The following is a 20071-nucleotide window of genomic DNA, read 5'->3' on the forward strand; positions in this document are numbered from 1 at the left end:
AAGGAAGTGATATTTCTGAATTCATTCTACGAAGCCAGCATAACCGTGATACCAAAACCAGGCAAAGGCACCATAAAAAAAGAAAATTACAGACCAATATCTCTCCTGAATATAGATGCAGAAATTCTCAACAAAATTCTAGCCAATAGAATTAGTATCATACCAAAAAAATAATACACCACAAGCAAGTAGCATTCATACCAGGCACGCAAGGATACGCCAACAGTAGAAAATCAATGTAATCCACCACAGAAATACAAGGAAAGAAAAGAATCATATAGTCATGTCAGTTGACATAGAAAAGGCATTCAACAAAGTCCAACACCGATTCTGATAAAAACTGTCAATAAAATATGTACAGAAGGGAGATTTCTCAACATAATAAAGGGCATCTATGCAAAACCAACAGCCAACATCATTTTTAATGGAGAGAGGCTGAAAGCATTCCACTTGAGAACAGGAACAAGACAAAGATGCCCTTTATCACCACTTCCATTTAACATTGTGCTGGAAGTCCTAGCTAGAGCAATAAGGCAAGAAAAAGAAATAAAGGGCATCCAAAATGGTAATGAAGAAGTAAAACTGTCCCTATTTGCAGATAATATGGTTTTTTATGGGGCAGCTCTACTCTGTCCTATAGGGTTGCTATGAGTCAGAATCAACTCTATGGCAGTGAGTTTGTTTGTTTGTTTGTTTTTAATGATACTATACATAGAAAACCCAAAAGACTCCATGTGAAAACTACCGGAACTAATAGAAAGATTCAGCAGAGTAGTGAGATACAGGATAAACATAAAAAATCAGTTGGATTCCTATACACCAATAAAGAGAGCTAAGAAAAGCAAATCAAGAAAACAGTACTATTTATAATAAAAAAAAAATAGCCCCTAAAAAAAAAAACAAGAATAAATCTAACTAGGGATGTAAAAGACCTATAAGAAGAAAACTACAAAACACTATTGCAAGAAACCAAAAGAGATCTACACGAATGGAAAAATAACCATGTTCATGGATAGGTAGACTTAATATTGTGAAAATGACAATTCTACCTAAAGCAATTTACAAATACAATGCAATCCCAATCCAAATACCAACAGCATTCTCTAAAGAGATGAAAAAAATAATCATTAATTTTATACAGAAAAGGAAGAAGTACTGAGTAAGTAAAGCCCAATTGAAGAAGAAGAATAAAGTAGGAGGACTCGCACTACCTGACCTCAGAATGCACTATACAGCTACGGTAGTCAAAACAGCCTGGTACTGGTACAACGACAGACACATTGACCAATGGAAGAGAATTGAGAATGCAGATGTAAATTTATCCACCTATGGTTACCTGATCTTTGACAAGTGCCCAAAGTCCATCAAATAGGGAAAAGACAGCCTTTTTAAAAAGTGGCGCCAGCAAAACTAGATTTCTGCCTGCAAAAAAATGAAACGGGACCCATACCTCACACCATACACAAAAACTAATTTAAAAATGGGTCAAAGACCTAAATATAAAGCCAAAAACTATCATAGAAGAAAAAATAGGATCAACGATAGAGGCCCTAATACATGGCATTAACAGGATACAAACCACAATCAACACACAAACTCCAGAAAATAAGCTAGATAACTTGGATCTTCTAAAAACTAAACACTTAGAAAAAAATAAATAAACACTTATGCTCATCAAAAGATTTCACCAAGAGAGTAAAAAGAGAGCCTACAGACTGGGAAAAAAAATTGGCTATTACAAATCAAACAAAGGTCTAATCTTTAAAATCTACAAGAAAACCCAACATCTCTACAACAAAAAGACAAATAATCCAATTAAAAAATGGGAAAGGAAATGAACAGGCACTTCATCAAAGAAGACATCAAAGCAGCTAATAGATGCATTAGGAAATGCTCATGATCCCTAGCCATCACTAGCCATTAGAGAAATGCAAATCAAAACCACAATGAGATACCATCTCACCCTGACATTACTGGCACAAATCCAAAAAACAGGAACTAACAAGTGTTGGAGGAGCTGCGGGGAGGTTGGGACTTTAATGTAGTGTTGGTGGGAATGCAAAATGGTGCAACCATTTTGGAAAAAGATATGGTGCTTCCTTAGAAAGCTAGAAATAGAAATACCATATGATCCAGCAAACCTAGGAATATATCCTAGAGAAATGAGTCATCATTCGAATAGATGTATGCACACCCATGTTCATTTCAGCATTATTCACAATAGCAAAAAGATGGAAACAACCTAGATGCCCATCAACAGATGAATGGATAAACAAACTATGGTACATACACACAGCGGAGTGTTATGCAACGATAAAGACCAATGATGAATCTGCGAAGCATCTTATAACATGGGTGAATCTGGAGGGCATTATGCTGAGTGAGATAAGTCAATCACAAAAGGACAAATATTGTATGAGACCAACACTGTAAAAACTCATGAAAAGGTTTACACACACACAAAAAAACAATTTTTGATGATTATGAGGGAGGGGTGGGATGAGGATGGAAAAACGCTAAATACACGATAGATACGTGGTAATTCTGGTGAAGGGTAAGACAGTACACAATACTGGGGAAGCCAGCACAACTTGTCAAAGGCCAGGTGACAGAAGCTCCATGGACACATCCAAACTATCTGAAATGACCAAATTGCTGGGCCGATGGCTATGGGGACCATGGTCTTGTGGAACATCTAGCTCAATCAGCATAACATAATTACAAAGAAAATGTTTTACATTCTACTTGGGTGAGTAGCCTGTGGGGTCTTAAAAGCTTGTGAGCGGCCATCTAAGATATTCCACTGGTCTCACCCAGTCAGGAGCACAGGAGAATGAAGAAAACTAAAGACACAAGGAAAAGATCAGTCCAAAGGACTAATGGACCATAACTACCACAGCCTCCACCAGACTGAGTCCAGCACAACTAGATGGTGCCTGGCTACCATCGACTGCTCTGACAGGGATCACAACAGAGGGTCCTGGACAGAGCTGGAGAAAAATGTAGAACAAAATTCTAACTCACAAACAAAGACCAGACTTGCGGGCCTGGCAAAGAGAGACTAGAGAAACTCTGATAGTATGGCTCCCAGACACCCTTTCAGCTCAGTAAGGAAGTCACTCCTGAGATTCACCCTTTATCCAAAGATTAGACAGGCCCATAAAACAAAAGGAGACTAAAGGGGCACACCAGTTCAGGGGCAAGGACTAGAAGGCAGGAGGGGACAGAAAAGTTGGTAAAAGGGAACCCAAGGTCGAGAAGGGAGGGTGTTGACATATGGTGGGATTATTATCTAATGTCATAAAACAATATGTGTACTAACTGCTTAATGAGAAGCTAGTTTGTCCTGTAAACCTGCATCTAAAGTACAGTTAAAAACAAAAAAAACTTTAAAAAAATTCTGCTAAAATCCTCCCAGAATCTCTCTCCTCAGCCAGGTGGACGCTGTGGAACTCTCATCATTCCTTTACTCAGCAGTGAGGATTCGGGGCTCACAGTCTTCTCTTGTAGTGGCCCACACTTCCTTTTCTGGACTTGTATGTATTTGTTGACTGTGCTGCATAATGTAGCCCTTTATAATCATGTAATCCCCAGTATTAGTCTCTGTTTTGTGCATATTGGTATTGTATTCCCAGCAAAAGTGTAAACTTGGTGAGCAGGAACTGTGTTTTCTATGTATTCAACTGTCCCTTGACAAATGCTGGGAGGTTCTACCACATAATGAGCAAGGACACGGACTTTGGAGCAGTCACACCTGGGCCCAAATCTTCGCTCTGCCAGGTACAAGCTGTCTGGCCAATGGCAAGTCATTTCACTTCTCTGAACTTCATTTTCCTCATCTGTTTTTTTTAACATGAGAATTATACAGAGAAAACTGTGAAAACCGGAACTCGAAGGGACTGCCTTGTTTTCCCGGGTTTTGCAAGTTTTCCACCTTTGACAGGGTGCAGTCACCGCTTTTCTATCACTCTCTATTTAGTGGAAAACATTTGAGTTTTCCTTCTCTGGCAGGTTTCTGCCTTGCACAGATTCCTAATTTCACAGGCTTTACTGTAACTAATACCTCCTTCATAGGATTATTTTGAAACAATGCATGTAAGGAAACCTTGGTGGCGTAGTGGTTAAGTGCTACGGCTGCTAACCAAAGGGTCGGCGGTTTGAATCCACCAGGCACTCCTTGGAAACTCTATGGGGCAGTTCTACTCTGTCCTACAGGGTCGCTATGAGTCAGAATCGACTCGACGGCACTGGGTTTTTGCTAGGTTAATGCATACAAAATGCTTAACCCAGGGCCTGCCCGTCACCTAGAAAGCCTTCAGCATTTGGTCGCTCTTATTATTATGTCAGGAAACCCTGGTGGCGTAGTGGTTAAGTACTATGGATGCTAACCAAAGGGTCCGCAGTTCGAATCCGCCAGGCGCTCCTTGGGAACTCTATCCTATAGGGTCGCTATAAGTAGGCATCGACTCCACGGCACTGGGTTTGGTATCACTATGTCACAGGTGCCATTACCCAGTTTGGACAGCTGTGAAACTCTTCAGTCTCTTGACTCCAAAAGGATCTCTGGTTTTTACGGTTAATTTCACTCTGGTATGGCATTTTTAGGAAGTGTTGAATAGGATTTGTTTTTTAAAAAAATCAGGACCCTGCAATTATACCATTAGAATGTGGTTTTTCTTGATACAAATCAAGTTGGGCCTCTCCCAACTGCAAGGAATTGGAGGTGTGTGTGTATGTTTGCATACGCATGTGGTTTTTCCAAAGCAGAGTCTATGACATGTGTTTGTACAGTGCGTCAACATCAATTGCCTAGGAGTAGGCTTCCCCAAACACTTTAATGTACACAGCACGTTGAGTCACACTATCGGTTAACATAGAGTTCCTGGTACTAACCCTTTCCAGCCTCCCTACTATCGCTAGGTAAGCAATCCCAGACTACTCGACACAAGCTGACTCATACTTATTGTTAAAACACAACTTGCCAAAGGAGAACTTTCTACCTGATTCTTCCCTCCAAGACATGAAACAAAACTTTCCCAAATTCAAGAAGATACGAAGTTCCATGCCTCTGCCTAATATACCCCTGAATAGCCCCTGCTTCACAGCCTTACTGAGGACCACTTTTGGCATTTCTCTGGAGGCCTCTGAAGGACTCCCAGCAAGGTGCCCAGAGAGCACATTTAACAACTGATGCCACGTTCACATGAAGTTGATCGCTGAGAGAAGTTCCAGTCCTTATACCGTGGATATGAGGGGGAAAGGGGTCTTTCTCACTGCATAGCATCACGGAGTTCACTTGAGAGTTTCCCTTTCTAGAGCCTGTAATCTGGGACTCCCAATGTCTTGGCTTGGAAAATTGTAGACTTATGTATCTTTCCTCTTTTTTTTTATTATTATTTTTAAGGCAACTCAGTCTTAACCTAAAGTAAGGAAGCTTTTTGTTGTTGATGATGATGATGTTATTCTAGGTTTGTTTTTCAACGAATAGATCAGATGCATCCAAACTTGTGCTACCTTTCAAAGTAGTCACTCTAAGGCATCATGAACTTGCAAAAGTCAATTCACTAATCATCTATTAAGCATCTCCTGTGTTGCCGATACCAAGCCAGGTCCTTAAAGCAAAAGGATACCATTATTTAAGAGCATGTGCTCCAGAGCCACCAGACTCGGTCTGAGGTCCTGGCTCTGGAATTTACTGTGTGATCTTTGGAAAATTTCTCTCTGAGCATCAGTTTCAGCAATAAGGTGGGCACCAGGGACTGAGGCTTTGACCAGTAACAGTCATAATTGTGAAGCAGGTGAGTGGTAGCCATTTCACAACGGGCAACTGGTAAAGCAAGATAAAAAGGATTGCTCACCAGACATGTGCAATCAAGGAATGGGAGGGGAGGCGGGAACCAATAGGTACCATGCATTGAAGAGAACTGAAAACCACCTAACTGAGCGTGTGAAATAGGAAGTGGGTTATATAGCAGAAATATTTGAAGGAGTTTGAGAGGGGTGAGAATATGAATCCTGAGTCCACCAGTTGCTATGTATGAGATTTGTGCAAATTGCTTAATTTCCTTAGGAGTCCCTGGGTGGTGCAAATGATTCAAACACTCAGCTGCTAACTGAAAGGTTGGAGGTTTGAGTCCACCCAGAGGTGCTGTGGAAGAAAGGCCTAGCAATCTGCTTCCAAAAACTCAGCCATTGAAAAGCCTATGGAGCATAGTTCTACTCTAACACATGGGTCACCATGAATCAGAATCAACATGACAGAAACTGGAGGGGTTTTGTTTGCTTGTTTTAGTTTCCTCACCTATAAAATGGGGATAATAATACCACCTTCCTCATAAAGCTGTTAAGGATTAAGTGAGCTAATGCAATTAAAGTGCCTAGTACAATGCCTGGCCCACAACAAGCTCTGTGTGTGTATGTGAGACCTGTTCTCTCCAGGAGCTTGCAGTCTCATAGGGCATGAAGAGGACCAGTACATAAATAACTATGACATGCTCTAAGCACTGTGAGAAAGGCATTTGCTAATGCCGTGAGGGGCTCGGAAACCCTGGTGGTGTAGTGGTTAAGTGCTACGGCTGCCAACCAAAGGGTCGGCAGTTTGAATCCACCAGGCGCTCCTTGGAAACTCTATGGGGCAGTTCTCCTCTGTCCTACAGGGTCGCTATGAGTCAGAATCGACTCGATGGCACTGGCTTTGGTTTTGGTTTTTTAGTTATGAGGAGCTTGAAAGTAGGTGACATCACGTAGGAATCACGTGACTATCTACGGAGGAGTTAGTATTTGTGGTGAGGTTTGCAGGATGGGTGGATTTTTGACAAGTGGACTTGGTGGGGTGGGTGCTCTAGGAAAAGGGAATAGCCTATGTAAAGAGCCAGGGGTGGAAAAGTGAGGCATGTGTTCAGGAAACGGAGTATTCAGTTTTGTTTAGAGACTACCTTTAAGACTTCTGCCAGCTCTGACATTCTTTGGTTATACAAATAACAGAAAACAGACAGGAAATGTAGGCTGGGTACCTATTGGATGCCAGATATAAATGTTTGTGTCTAGACAAAGAAGTGATGAGGAGTCATGGGAGATTTTCGAGCAAGAGAATGACATGATTAGGTTGGACTTTAGGAAAACTTATCTGGCACAATTATAAAGGATGAATTTGAGAGCGAGAAAGATTAGAAGCCAGGAGATAGGTTAGGGGGCCACTGCAATGGTCTAAATGAGAGATAACAAGGGTGAACTAGAGTATAGCAGAGGAGATGGAAATGAGAAGATAGGCTGGTGGAATGGCAAGGTTGAATAAAAGTAGCAGTCTACGAGTACTCCAGTGAAGAGTTATAACGGGGCACCAGCAACAGTGGTTGGGAAGTGACACAGGATGAGAAACAGAGGATGATGTGCGTGAGGCTGAGTTGGAAGTGGCAGTCATATATATAAGTGGACATATGTGGCAGGAGTGGGAAAAAGGACTAAAGGTTTAATGGTGCTGTTATTGCTCAAGGAATTTTTGGAACACCTTTGGAGCCATTCCAAAGGGAATGAATTAAAATTGCTAGATTCTAAACACTGACTAGATTATGTGCTTCCATATGTAATTAAAAAAAATTTTAAATCATATGAAACCAGTAAATAAGTGTAAGGAAGTCCAGCAAATTCTGATTTTCCCATGGTGGCTACTTCAGTGATCAAAAATATGTATGAAAAGCTTTACCCCGAGATTTCTCTATTTGTCTGTCATGCTTGTGCCCTATGAATGGCCCTTGGTCTGCCTTTTGAATGAGCTCCCAAGCCACACAAAGACAGCAGGCTCATTACATTGTAATTAAACCTCATTTCCGGGCCATAAAACAGCATTACTGAATTGGATCACCCACCTTATTCATTAGACTTAGCCCCAAATGGCTTAGCTGTTTCAAAGAGCAAATCTCCCCTCAAATGATAATGATTTGTTGTCCTATTTTAAGATAGGACATTTTAAAAACATTTCACCCTGTCTCACACAATACACAAAAACAAACTCTAAATGGATTAAATCCAGGTTCATAAATTCATTCATTTAGCAAATATTTAGTGAGTGCCTGCTATATGTGAGGCACTGTTTTAGGTCCTTGGGATAAATAGAAAACAAAGGAGATGGAAATCCCTGTTCTCCTGAAACTTATATTCTAACTGGGGGGAAAACAATAAGTAAACTGTATAGTATGTTAGAAGGTAAAGTAGTTGTTGTTAATTACGTGCCATTAAGTCCTTTCAACAGAGTAGAACTGCCCCACAGGGTTTTCTAGGCTGTAATCTTCACGGGAACAGATCTCCAGTTCTTTCCCCTCAAGAGCTGCTGGGCAGGTTCGAACAGCCAACCTTTTGATTAGCAGCCAAGCACTTAACAGTTGCGCCATCAGGGCTCCTTTAGAAAGTAATGAGTGCTATGAAAAAAGGAAAGGTAGGGGAGATTGCAAGGGCTAGAGTGAAGAAAGCTGCAGTTTTAAGCAGTGTCAACAAGGGAGGCCTTATTGAAAACTGGTATTTGAGAAAGGAAGCCCTGGTGGTGTAGTGGTTAAGTGCTACAGCTGTTAACCCAGAGGTCAGCAGTTCAAATCTGCCAGGCACTCCTTGGAAACTCTATGGGGCAGTTCTACTCTGTCCTATAGGGTCACTATGAGTTGGAATCCACTCGACGGCAGTGGGTATTTGAGAAAAGACTTGAAGAAGATGAGGGTTGGTCCTGCTGAGATCTGGGGGAAAGATGTCACAGGCAGAGGCGACTAAGCCAGTGCAAACTGCCCTAAAAAGTGGGAAGGTGCCTAGCTCACTCAAGAATCAACAAGGAGACCGGTGTGGCTAGAGCAGAATGAGAGGAAAAAGAATGGCCAGAGAGGAGGTGAAGGGGGCAAGACAGATCATTTTAGTATCTTCTGAGCTATTTTAAAAACTGGCTTTTATTTTGAGAGAAATTGGGATCTGTTGGAGGATCTTGAGTGAAAGTGAGACATGATCTAACTTGCATATTGAAAGGATCATTCTGGCTGCTCTGATGAGAAGACTCTAAGTGGGCAAGGGTGGAAGCAGTGAAGGTGGGAAAAAGTAGTCAAAGTTTGGATACATTTTGAACATGGGGTCCAAAGAATTTGCTGATAAATGTGGAAGGATAGAGTTGCCATAACTGAGATGGCAAGAGACAAAATTATAGAAGCATTAGAAGAAAATATAGAGTAAATTTTCCATAAATGTGAAACTCAGAAGCAGCAAAGAAAAAATTAATAGACTAAACTGCAACAAAATGAAAAGTTCTTTATGATGAAAGACAAAGTTAAAAAGAAAAATGATGAACTGGAAGAAAATATTTATAACATATATACCAAACCCAGGATTAATATTAATAATACATAAATAGTACTTCTACAATATCAAAAAAAACAAATCTACAATATTAAGACATATAAAATCCAATAGAAAAGTGGGCTAAGGTCACAAACAGGAAATTCACAGAGAAAGGAATATTTGACCAGTAAACCTACGAAAAGAGGCTTAACCTCAGAGAAATACAACTTAAAACAATGAAATACCAGCTTTAGACCATGATACTAGTAAAAACAAAAGGTGGATAATTTTTACGGTTGACAAGGCTGTGCAGAAGTGGGCATTTTCATACACTCTTTTTTTTTTAATTGTTGTAAAGATATATATAACACAAAAAACCAAACCAAACCCGTTGCCGTCGAGTGGATTCCGACTCATAGTGACCCTATAGGACAGAGTAGAATTGCTCCATAGGGTTTCCAACGAGCCCCTGGTGGATTTGAACTGCTGACTTTTTGGTTAGCAGACGAACTCTTAACCACTATGCCACCAGGGTGTCCATATATAACACAACTTTGCCAGTTCAAGATTTTTTATGTGTACAATTTAGTGACACTAATTACATTAGTCATGTGCACCCATCACCAATATCCGTTGCCAAATTTTTCATCACCATAAACAGAAACTGGATGCTTCCTAAATAATGATTCCCCCTTTCCCCTTCCGTCTTGCCCCTGGTAATCACTAACAGTGGAAATACAGATTTGTAAAGAATTTCTGGTGGACAGTATTGGAGAATATATAAAAAATTAAAATGTTCATACCCTTTGACCCAGTAATTCCATTTCTAAGTACCTAAGAAGGACAGTGGTGGTTCAGTGGTAGAATTCTCACCTTCCAAGTGGGAGACCTGGGTTCCATTCCCAGCCAATGTGGCTCAAGCACAGCCACCACCTATCTGTCAGTGGAGGCTGCATGTTGCTATGACGCTGAACAGGTTTCAGCAGAGTTTCCAGACTAAGACAGACTAGGAAGAAAGGCCTGGTGATCTACTACTGAATATCAGCCAATGAAAACCCTATGGATCACGATGGTCTGGTCCTGTTGTGCGTCGGGTTGCCATGAGTCACGGGCCGACTCAATGGCAGCTAATGACAACAATCTACAGAAATAATCACACAAGTGGCAGAGATATAAGTGAAAGAATGCTAGTCTCACCATTGTTTGTAATAGTGAAAAACTGGAAATGTCCTAAGAATTCACCAATAGGAGGATAGTTAATTATTAATTAAGTCTGGTTAATTAAGTTTGGAAACCCTGGTGGTATAGTGGTTAAGTGCTACAGCTGCTAACCAAGAGGTCCGCAGTTCGAATCCGCCAGGCATTCCTTGGAAACTATGGTGCAGTTCTACTCTGTCCTATAGGGTCGCTATGAGTCGGAATCGACTCGATGGCAGTGGGTACTGAATATATACATAGTATGAAATACTAGGCGATGTTAAAATGGATAATGTAGATCTATAGATATAGTTTACATAGTGACATAGAGATTTAAAATACTTTTTCAAGGGAGAAAAATGCAAGTTATGGAACAGTATGTATAGTATAATATTCTTAATGTTACCAAAAAAGCGAGTGTGTGTGTGTGTGTGTGTGTGTGTGTGTGTAAACGCATAGAAAAAGGTCTTTTAAAAATGCTGAACCCTTGTGGCTTGTGAGCATGGGCGTGGGATTACCCATGTGTGTGAGTAAACGGGGACTTGATTTTTTTCTCTATGTACGTCTTTGTTCTTTAAAATCTTTTTTAAAAATCAAACTGTATTACTTTTGTAATTTTTAAGTAAAAAAAAAAGAGAACTAAAGTAGATATCACCAGTTTCTGAACGTTCCCAAGGAAGAATCCTGGGAGAAGTAGCGTGTTTGTTACATTGCAATCACACTGTGTGATGTGATGGGAGGAACAGCTTCTAACGCTAGCTATATGGCCTTGGAAGAGACACAACGTTTTGGAGCCTCAGCTTTCTTACGTATAAAATGTAGATAATGCCTGACCTATTTATTTTAGTTGAGAAGATAAACTGGAAAAGCAGTTTGAAAATTATGAAGGTCTGTAAAAACGTGAAGGATATTTAATAATATTTCACGTGCTACCTAATGGCCTACTTGTTTTGAGCAACAGTCAATGACATAAAAATTCAGTTTCAAGCAGAAAATTGAAGTTATCTCTTAGAGTTTAACAGAATTCTGTCTGTTTCAGTTAGGAACAACATAGCAGCAATGTAAGCATTTTAGTTAAATGTTCCAGAGGGTTTTTTTGTTTGTATGAGAGACTCTGGTGCAGATGAGTTTGAACAATACCCTTAAATCCTACCCTCCCACTTAGATGTATTGAATCAATTAGCAAGTTCTTACTTAGCACCTTCTCTGTCCCTAACACTGACCTGTGGGTAGGTGGCCAGATGCCCAGGTTTGCCCGGGACTGTTACACTTTACACCTTCTGTTCCATGTAATTGCTAATAAAATTCCTCTCACTCTCAAAAGTGTCTTGGCTTTAACAATCAATTTTGTTGTTACCTTACCTATGGGGCATAGAAGGAAACATAGGAAGCCTCTAGTTTACAAACACCGGATTTACAACTTCAATTCCAAGTTCCCTCTCCCCACCACTGGAAATGCCAGTATTACTTCCAGGGGAGCCATTGTGAAAGTCTTGGGTCTTTTGGAGACTCGGTGGACTCAGAGGTAAAGGCAGAACCAAGGCTGAGAAGAGCTGGTATGGATCTCCAGAGGCCACCCTACAAGCTGTCCTCCTCTGTAAAACCTCTTCCCTAGGACCATTTATCTTTATTGCCTTACCTGATACTCCCAGTCAGAGATTTAGCTGGGGAAACAGAATTATAGTTTCAATAGTGCAAACAGATAGGGGAATGAATGTTCATGGGAATCCCTTTGAGTTGGTTTTTCCCACTCCTAACATGGAGCTGATATCTGCTTGCACAGAGAAGGGAGAGTGTTTCTGGGAGGAATCAGGATGGAAAGGAAAAAGTAATTTTGGAGCATGGAATGTTCCGGGTAGTAAGACCCTCCCTTAGGGCAACCTACTGGAACATGGGGCCAGGAGACCTTAGAGGGGGTAGAAAAGAAGATAAGTGTCAAAGACATGTCATAGTTATTTGGGGAAAATACATAGCCTTGGGCTCAACCCATGTCTTGGGAAAGGGAAAGGAAGTTTTTTCTCTGCCATCTCCTGCTCCTTCTCCTCTTCCCCTTTCCCATGTGGCCCAGCACTCCGAATTCAAGCCAGTGCTAGACTATGTACTGCGTAAGTCTGGGAATGAGACTTCTGTTTATAGCATTGTTTCTGAAGGAAAGTGTATTCTTGAGTCCAATCAACGGGCTTACCAATACTTTTTGGGATATACCCTTTCTTGAATTAGGAATTGTCTATATAAGACCCGGTCCCTGACCTGGAGGGGCTCATAGTCACTGTGTTTAGGGGAAACCTATTTAATCAATAGAAAACTACTGGAGCGCAATCAAGTGCCGTTTGCAAGGTTTTGGCTCTAAGTGCTCTGCGGATTTATCCAAGGGGGAGCCCAGAAAGGACTGGTGGGATTTTTGTGGCTCAGTGAAATATTCACATAGGAGACCATGGCTAACCAGCACTAAGACTATGCTTGAATAGCAAGAGGAGGAAGGAAGAAATTCTAAGTGAAGATCAAAGTCCCCTGGAGCCAAGGTTTGGCATCAGACATGAGCATGGAGGGGTGGGCTGCAGAAAGGAACCAGGCCTGATGGGGGCAAAATATCTTTCTGAGAAGCAGTGGAAAATTGGCTTGGCTAAGATAGGTCAAATATTTCCTGTAAAGTTCATAAAATATATCACTTGACAAGTGCACATCTTTCATGTGACAGAACACTTTGAGGCAGTAAATCTTGACAGCATTTTTCAGGTGGATGATTTAATGTGACTAAAGTTCAGGTGAGGTGAGGACCAGGTCTTGGAGGGCCCAGGATCCAGACTAAGGACTTGATGAAAGAGGCCATATAGGGTATTATTGAAGATGCTTAATCAGGGGTAGAAGAGTGGCCTGTGCCTTCACTACACAGAGTGAAGGAGGAAGAAGTGGGGAGACTATTTAGGATGCTGTTACTGTAGGGATGGGAAGCTGAGTGCTTGGATCAGGGTGGAAGCATCAGATTGGAGAAGCAGCAAATCTGAGAACCATTGCAAAATGGAAACAACAGGAGTTAGAGGTCATATAGGAAGAGCCAGAGGTGGCCCTTATGTTTCTTAGGGTAACTTAAGCATAAGAGGAACTCTACTAGAAATTCACATACACATGAAGACTTCTTATCTGTACAGCCTCTCATGGCCTGCTAGTGAACCCCCTTTCCAAGGGAACCCTATAGCACCAATTCAGTAACCTAATTCTGCAAAAATTCAGACTCATCCAATGGAAGTCTTAAAGTATTTATTTATTCACTAACCTGATTTTGCAAAATTGGGTTAGGGAATAAGTATTATAAGGTTTCTAACCTGGAGGACATAAGCATGCAAGTAATTCTACTGACAGTTTTGGTGAAGGGCAGTGCTTCAAAAAAGGGTGACATGTCCAAAGTTGGTTCACACAGAAATGAATGTTTTTTCACTTCATAACTCTGTGCCCTTCCCGTGAACCCCACCTCTTGAGGGAAACCTTATAGTACCAATTTACAAACCTAATTTGCAAAATGAGCCTAGTGAGTCAATACTCTAAGACTTCTATGGAAATATTTGAAATTAATTAACCTTGTCAGCTTTTATTTGCATAGATTCTCTTCAAGTATAGCTTTTCCCCTCAAGCATAACTTTTTAATAAGACAGTTTTCAAACACTAAAACTTAGAGAATCTGTGTACAAAGAGCTTGAAGAATTTAAATACGTGGGTTTATTATTAACACAGTAGCAAATATATCAAGGATACACGCCCCATGAAAAGCGTTTCAAAGAAACACAAATCTGCTCTGAGAAAGGTCTGTACCCAATAAGTCGGCTCCAAGAGGCATGTTTGCTTGGTGATGTCCAGCAGATAAGCCTGGCAAACCTCAGTGTGATTGAAGAAGCCAGTCTGAGACACAGCCTCGTCCAAGCAAGCTACTGGCACCTGGCTCCTCTCAACTAACCTCAACATGATGGTCTTTGAATTTTGGAAGGTCTTCCTGATCCTAAACTGCCTTGCAGGTAAGGAAAGGATCTCCAACCACCAAAGATAATTGGAAATGGAGTTTCCTTTTAAACTGAAATTGCAAAATTTTCCATAGAATCTACCCCCCGCCACGTGCTTCAAAGTAATTGTGAGTAGCATGCTGAGTAACAAGAGTTTTCAGAACTCTTTCTTAGCGACTGTCTGCCAGGCTGATGTGTTTTGGGAGGGCCAGTTCTTATTAGGATTGTTTTATATAGCTTCTGAGTTAAAATTTCTCAGAAAGATCAGTCTCTACTTAGTTTGAAAGAAAAACAGATGAATTTACGAAAAAACTGACGTTTGTGCTAAGGATAATTTTTTTGTCTATTTTACTTTAGTGTTTCCTTTAATCTCACCGTGATTGACTTGCTTTGCTTTAGCAGGCAGAGCTAGGGCTGGAGGGCCTGCGTTGCTTACACATGGGAAAAAACAGAGATTTACTGAGTTGTTTTACTATCTAAAGAAGCCCCGGTGGTTCAGTGGTTAAGTGCTTGGCTGTTAACCAAAGGGTCAGTGATTTGAACCCACCAGCCACCCGAGGGAGAAAGATGTGGCTGTCTGCTTCTGTAAAGATTACCCAAAAAAACCAAACCCACTGCAGCTAAGTTGATTCTGACTCATAGCAACCCTATAGGACAGAGGATACTCAAACTGCCCCATATGTGAACTGCCCCATAGGGTATCCAAGGCTGTAAATCTTTACAGAAGCAGAGCCACGTCTTTCTCCTGCAGCCAGCTGGTAGGTTCGAACCTCTGACCTTTTAGTTAGCAGCTGAGTGCTTTAATCACTGCGCCACCAGGGCCTTGGAACCCGTATGGGGCGGCTCTACTCTGTCCTATAGGGTCGCGAGGAGTTGCAATGGACTCAACAGCAATGGGTTTAGTTTGGGGTTTGGTTTACTAGCTAACATTTTTTTAGGGAGTTTCCGTTGTTTAAATCTAAGTCTGTAATTTGGAAAATTCACGAGTGATTTATTGGTGTGCATAATATGGGTGTTTTTAGGGATTTGAGCAGAACAAAATCATTTTAGAGTCAAATGCCTCAGGTTGGTTAGACACAGGAGAGATCATTAATTCAGAAAATCTCTTGGCTAGTCTTTCAAATACCAGATACATTTTGAATCCGTTCTTATGATAAATTATATCCATGGTAGATACAATAATATTATTTACCAAAAAAAAAGATTTCTTATGCCATCAGTAATACTAAGCACTCAGTATGCTTACAAAGCATATTTAATGACATAGGAAAATGTTCATGATAAACTATTGAACAGTGAAAGCAGGGTACAATACATAGGATAATCCCAATTTTATAAACCATTACACACACACACCCCTAGAATAAATTACTAGGTTATATACCAAAATGCTTATGGTGGTTACCTCTGGGTTATGGAATTACAGATGATTTTGATTTTATTACCTGGCTTTTCCGTATTTTGGGGGTTTTCTACAAAGAATATTGTACTATTTTTAATAATAAGAAAAAAGTGTTACTTTTCAAAACTGTATGGTGTTTAGTAATAGTTCTTTAAATGTTCATTACCAAACATTTAAATATGTGTTGTATGGAGTCAAACATCACCAGAGGGCAATACTGCATTTATCTGGTGACCTAACTAGGCCTTAGAGCTGGAAAAAGCCGCCTTTCTCAGTTGTTTCCGTCCTGGTGGGGACACATGTTACTATTTTCCATGTCCCCCAAGAATATTCATTTTAAACCTCAACTCTAGAAAGTGAAAGTCTTTGTCATTTCTTAAAGGGCTTCCAATCATTAGCGAATTGGGCCGACCCCAGGGCCTTCCACACCAACCCTCTGAAATCATTCCTGTAGTCAATACACACTTCCCTGTGTGAGAATTTCCCCTGGTCTATGTACTATCGATGGTACTAGTTTTTTTTTTTTTTTTTTATACACCCAGTTTCTGAATAGTTGCAAGAATGGTTTTTACTGTGTTATATGTTTTATATATATATGATTTTTACCAATTATAAATGTATGTACGGTTATTGTAGAAAGTTTGGAAAATATGTAAACATATGAAAAAGAAGCACCAGAGATTTGGGTGAATTCCTTATCGTTTTTTCCTTTGCAAATGTATCTATTACATTGCTAAATTGAGTTTATACCTTGTATAAGATGCTTTAGCCTTTCAAAAGTTATGTAACATAATCTCATAATCCCATTTGATTGTGACTTTTATAACAAGGCTCACTCAGGGTGATCAACAAATACTTCAGAGCCTTTTTGCTTTTTATTTACTGCATTACTTTTTGTTGATGTATAGCATATACTCTTATATCTCTACATATATGATCTAGCTGCCCAAAGCAATATATGGCACTGCCACTCCGGTAGATGGAATGGAAATACGGTATAAATACATTGTCATTTGCTGTGCTTTCATACATATGGAACTCTGAGAAAGGATGATTTCAGTAACCTCCACCTGGCATTAGCCATGGCCCTCACTGGCTTTTCTACTAAGTTTATGACCAAAGAACACTTTAGTTTAAATAGTAAAGAATGTCTGCCTTGAGCATTATGCTCTTTTAAGAACTATCTGTATGGGATCAAATGGACAGCGGTAACTCAAAAGATCAGATAGGAACCCTAGGGAGCAGTGAATTTATGTTAATGCAGGAAGAACAACTCAGAAAAGGAGGGTGAGAATGGTTGTACAACTTAAAGATTGTAGTCAGTGTCACTGAATTGTACATGTAGAAACTGCTGAATGGGCGTATGTTCAACATTGGCAGTATCCATCAGTTGATCCAGCAAACCCGTGCTCCTTCTCAACCAGGTGTAGAAATTTTGGAAATTTCCAAAGCTTGGTTTAATGCAATATTGCTACAGCTTCTTCTTCAACTGATACCATTTTCTCTAGTAATCTACTTATCACTGTGCCATACGTATGGAGCTGGCTTCCTGGCATTACCAGTGTCCATCAGTTGATCCAGATAGGGCTCTGGGACAACTGATAATGTTTCCATCAATGTGCAATTTGATGTGCTCCCTGGACTTGTTTCCTGGTCAAAGAGAACGTAACTTTTTGGTGTCAAGCATGGTGCCTGCACGTTGTAGGCATTTAGTAACGTTTGTTGAAAGAATGTATGATCATCCCCAAATCTAATAATCCAGAAATGGTTTTCATATATATATTTAAAATCAATTTGCTACAGAACTAAGTAGGATGGGTTTTATTTTCATCAAAATCTTTCTAATGACTTCTCAGGAAGTCTTAGGTTAAATTCTAATTCAGGAAAATGAATTTTAATAAAGTTTCTTGTGCAAAATGTTCATGCATATTGTTTCAGGTACTTGTAGTATATATACCTGTTGGAAACAGATGCCAGTGTCGTTTTTGTTTTCAGGAGGTAAATGTACATTTTAAAGCAGGTATATACTTGGACTTGGGTTTTGCAGTCAAATCCAAAAAAAGTAAATATCATTTGGTTATATTATTTCCTATCTTAAAAATGAAGCAGTTTTATGTGAAACCGCTGGAAATCAAATCACGTTAAATACATCAGGTTAAATATTGTTGTTTGGGGATTGTTTTTTTTTTGCTGTAGTATATTAAGAGAATAATAATTCCCTTTTTTTTTTTTATAAGCAAAGTGCCTGGCACATTGTAGGCATTAAATAAATGAATGAATAATCATTACCAATGCATGAGACATTTAAACATCTTTTTAAAAATGTTGATTATAATCAATGTGTATACCTTGGATCATTTTCCTTTAACAATAAGTACTAATTTTTAAAAGCAGCCACACATATTCCTATTACATAATCATTTTTGTTGCTGTTGTTTTTTTAAACTTTGCCAGGCCATTAAGGGAAACTGCAATCCTAGATTTTGTTAGAATCAAGTTCTAATCTTTCTTTTGCTATTTATTCAGTCATGTTAATTTAGAGATTTTTCTGACTTTTTTCAATATTTAAATACTTTCTTAATTTAGAATGAATTAATACAAAAGAAGGAAACTTTTCTTCCTGACACTCACAGAAGCCTCTTCAGTTTAAGTCTACATTTGCATTGTCCACCAACCACATGTGGCTATCTGAATTTAAATCAATTAAAACTAAAAATTCAGTTCTCCAAATAGGAATCCTCACCCACTGCTGGTGGGATAGTAAAATAGCACAGCCATTGTGAAAAACAGTTTGGCAGTTTCTCAAAAAGTTAAACGTAGGATTACCATAGAACCCAGTAATTCCACTTCTAGGTACATACCCAAAAGAATTGAGAGCTGGAACTCAAACAGAAACCTGTATACCAATGTCTATTGCAGCACTGTTCATGACAGCCAAAAGATGGAAACAATCCAAGTGTTTATCAAGAGATGAATAATTAAACAAAATGTCATATATACATGCAATAGAACACTACTCAGCTGTAAAGAGAAATGAAGTTCTGGCACAAGCTACAACATGGATGAACCTTGAAAACATTATGCTGAGTGAAATAAGTCTGTTACAAAAGGACAAATACTGTATGATCCCACCTATATGAAATATCTAGAATAGGCAAGTGTTTAGAGACCAAAGTTTATTAGTGGTTACTAGGAGTGGGCGTGGGGGGGGGGCGGGATTCATTGCTTAGGGGACACTGAGCTTCTGTTAAGGATGATGGAAAAATTTGGAAGGGAATAATGATAATAGTTTCACAAGATGACGAATACATATAATGTCACTGAATTGTACATGTGAAGAATTTTGGAACAGCAAATTTGTTTTCACATATATTTTTACCACAATAAAAAAATTCACTTCTCCAGTCACACTAACCGCATTTCAGGTGTTCAACATCCAAATGTGGGTGTGGGTAGTGGCTACCAAATGGACAGTGCCGAGATAAAACACTTCTGTGATTGTAGAATGTTCTGTTAGATAGCGCTGGGCTAGAGGATGATCTTAGAGGTTTAAATAATGTGCACTAATTGAAAGATGTGATACTTTAAAAGAATATTTTATTGTGTTTTAGGTGAAAGTTTACAGAGCAAATTAGCTTCCCATTCAACAAATTGTACACAAAGCGTTCCATGACATTGGTTGCAATCTCCACACTGTGTCAACACTCTCCCCATTTCTGCCCTGGGTTCCCCGTTTCCTTTTGTCTGGTTTTCCTACCCCTTCCTGCCTTCTCATCTATGCTTTTGGGCAAACGTTGCCCTTTTGGTCTTTTATGATTGTTTGTTCCATGGAGCACCTTCTTTTCTGGTATTATTGTCTGATTTTATAGGCCTGTCTATTGCTTGGCTGGAAAGTGGTTTCCTGGAATGGCTGCAGTCCCAAGTCACAGGGGTGTCTTAGGGCCATAGTCTCAGGGGCTCCTCCAGTCTCTATCAGGCCAGTAAATCTGGTCTTCTTTTTTATTAATTTGCCTTGTTGTTCTGCATTTTTTGCCAACTCTGTCTGTGACCCTCTACTGTGATCCAGGTCAGAGTGGTTCATAAGATGTGAAATTTGTTTACAAGTTCTTTTGGAAATTTACAACTCTTAGCTCTGAAGTATATTGCCATTATATTAGTGGTGGACAATTTC

The 20071-nt window shown here is 39.8% G+C and overlaps 1 protein-coding gene across 1 annotated transcript in view; it reads left to right on the top strand.

Moving 5' to 3' along the window:
• VSIG1 (V-set and immunoglobulin domain containing 1) overlaps positions 1-20071 on the top strand; it is a 56953-nt gene that overhangs the window by 4620 nt on the left and 32262 nt on the right. The window contains 2 exon segments of the mRNA XM_064278468.1: positions 14306-14439; positions 14441-14513. Coding sequence (XP_064134538.1) covers positions 14306-14439; positions 14441-14513 — 207 coding nt within the window.

Source organism: Loxodonta africana, chromosome X (assembly GCF_030014295.1).
Source record: "Loxodonta africana isolate mLoxAfr1 chromosome X, mLoxAfr1.hap2, whole genome shotgun sequence".
NCBI classification, from domain to species: Eukaryota; Metazoa; Chordata; class Mammalia; order Proboscidea; family Elephantidae; genus Loxodonta; species Loxodonta africana.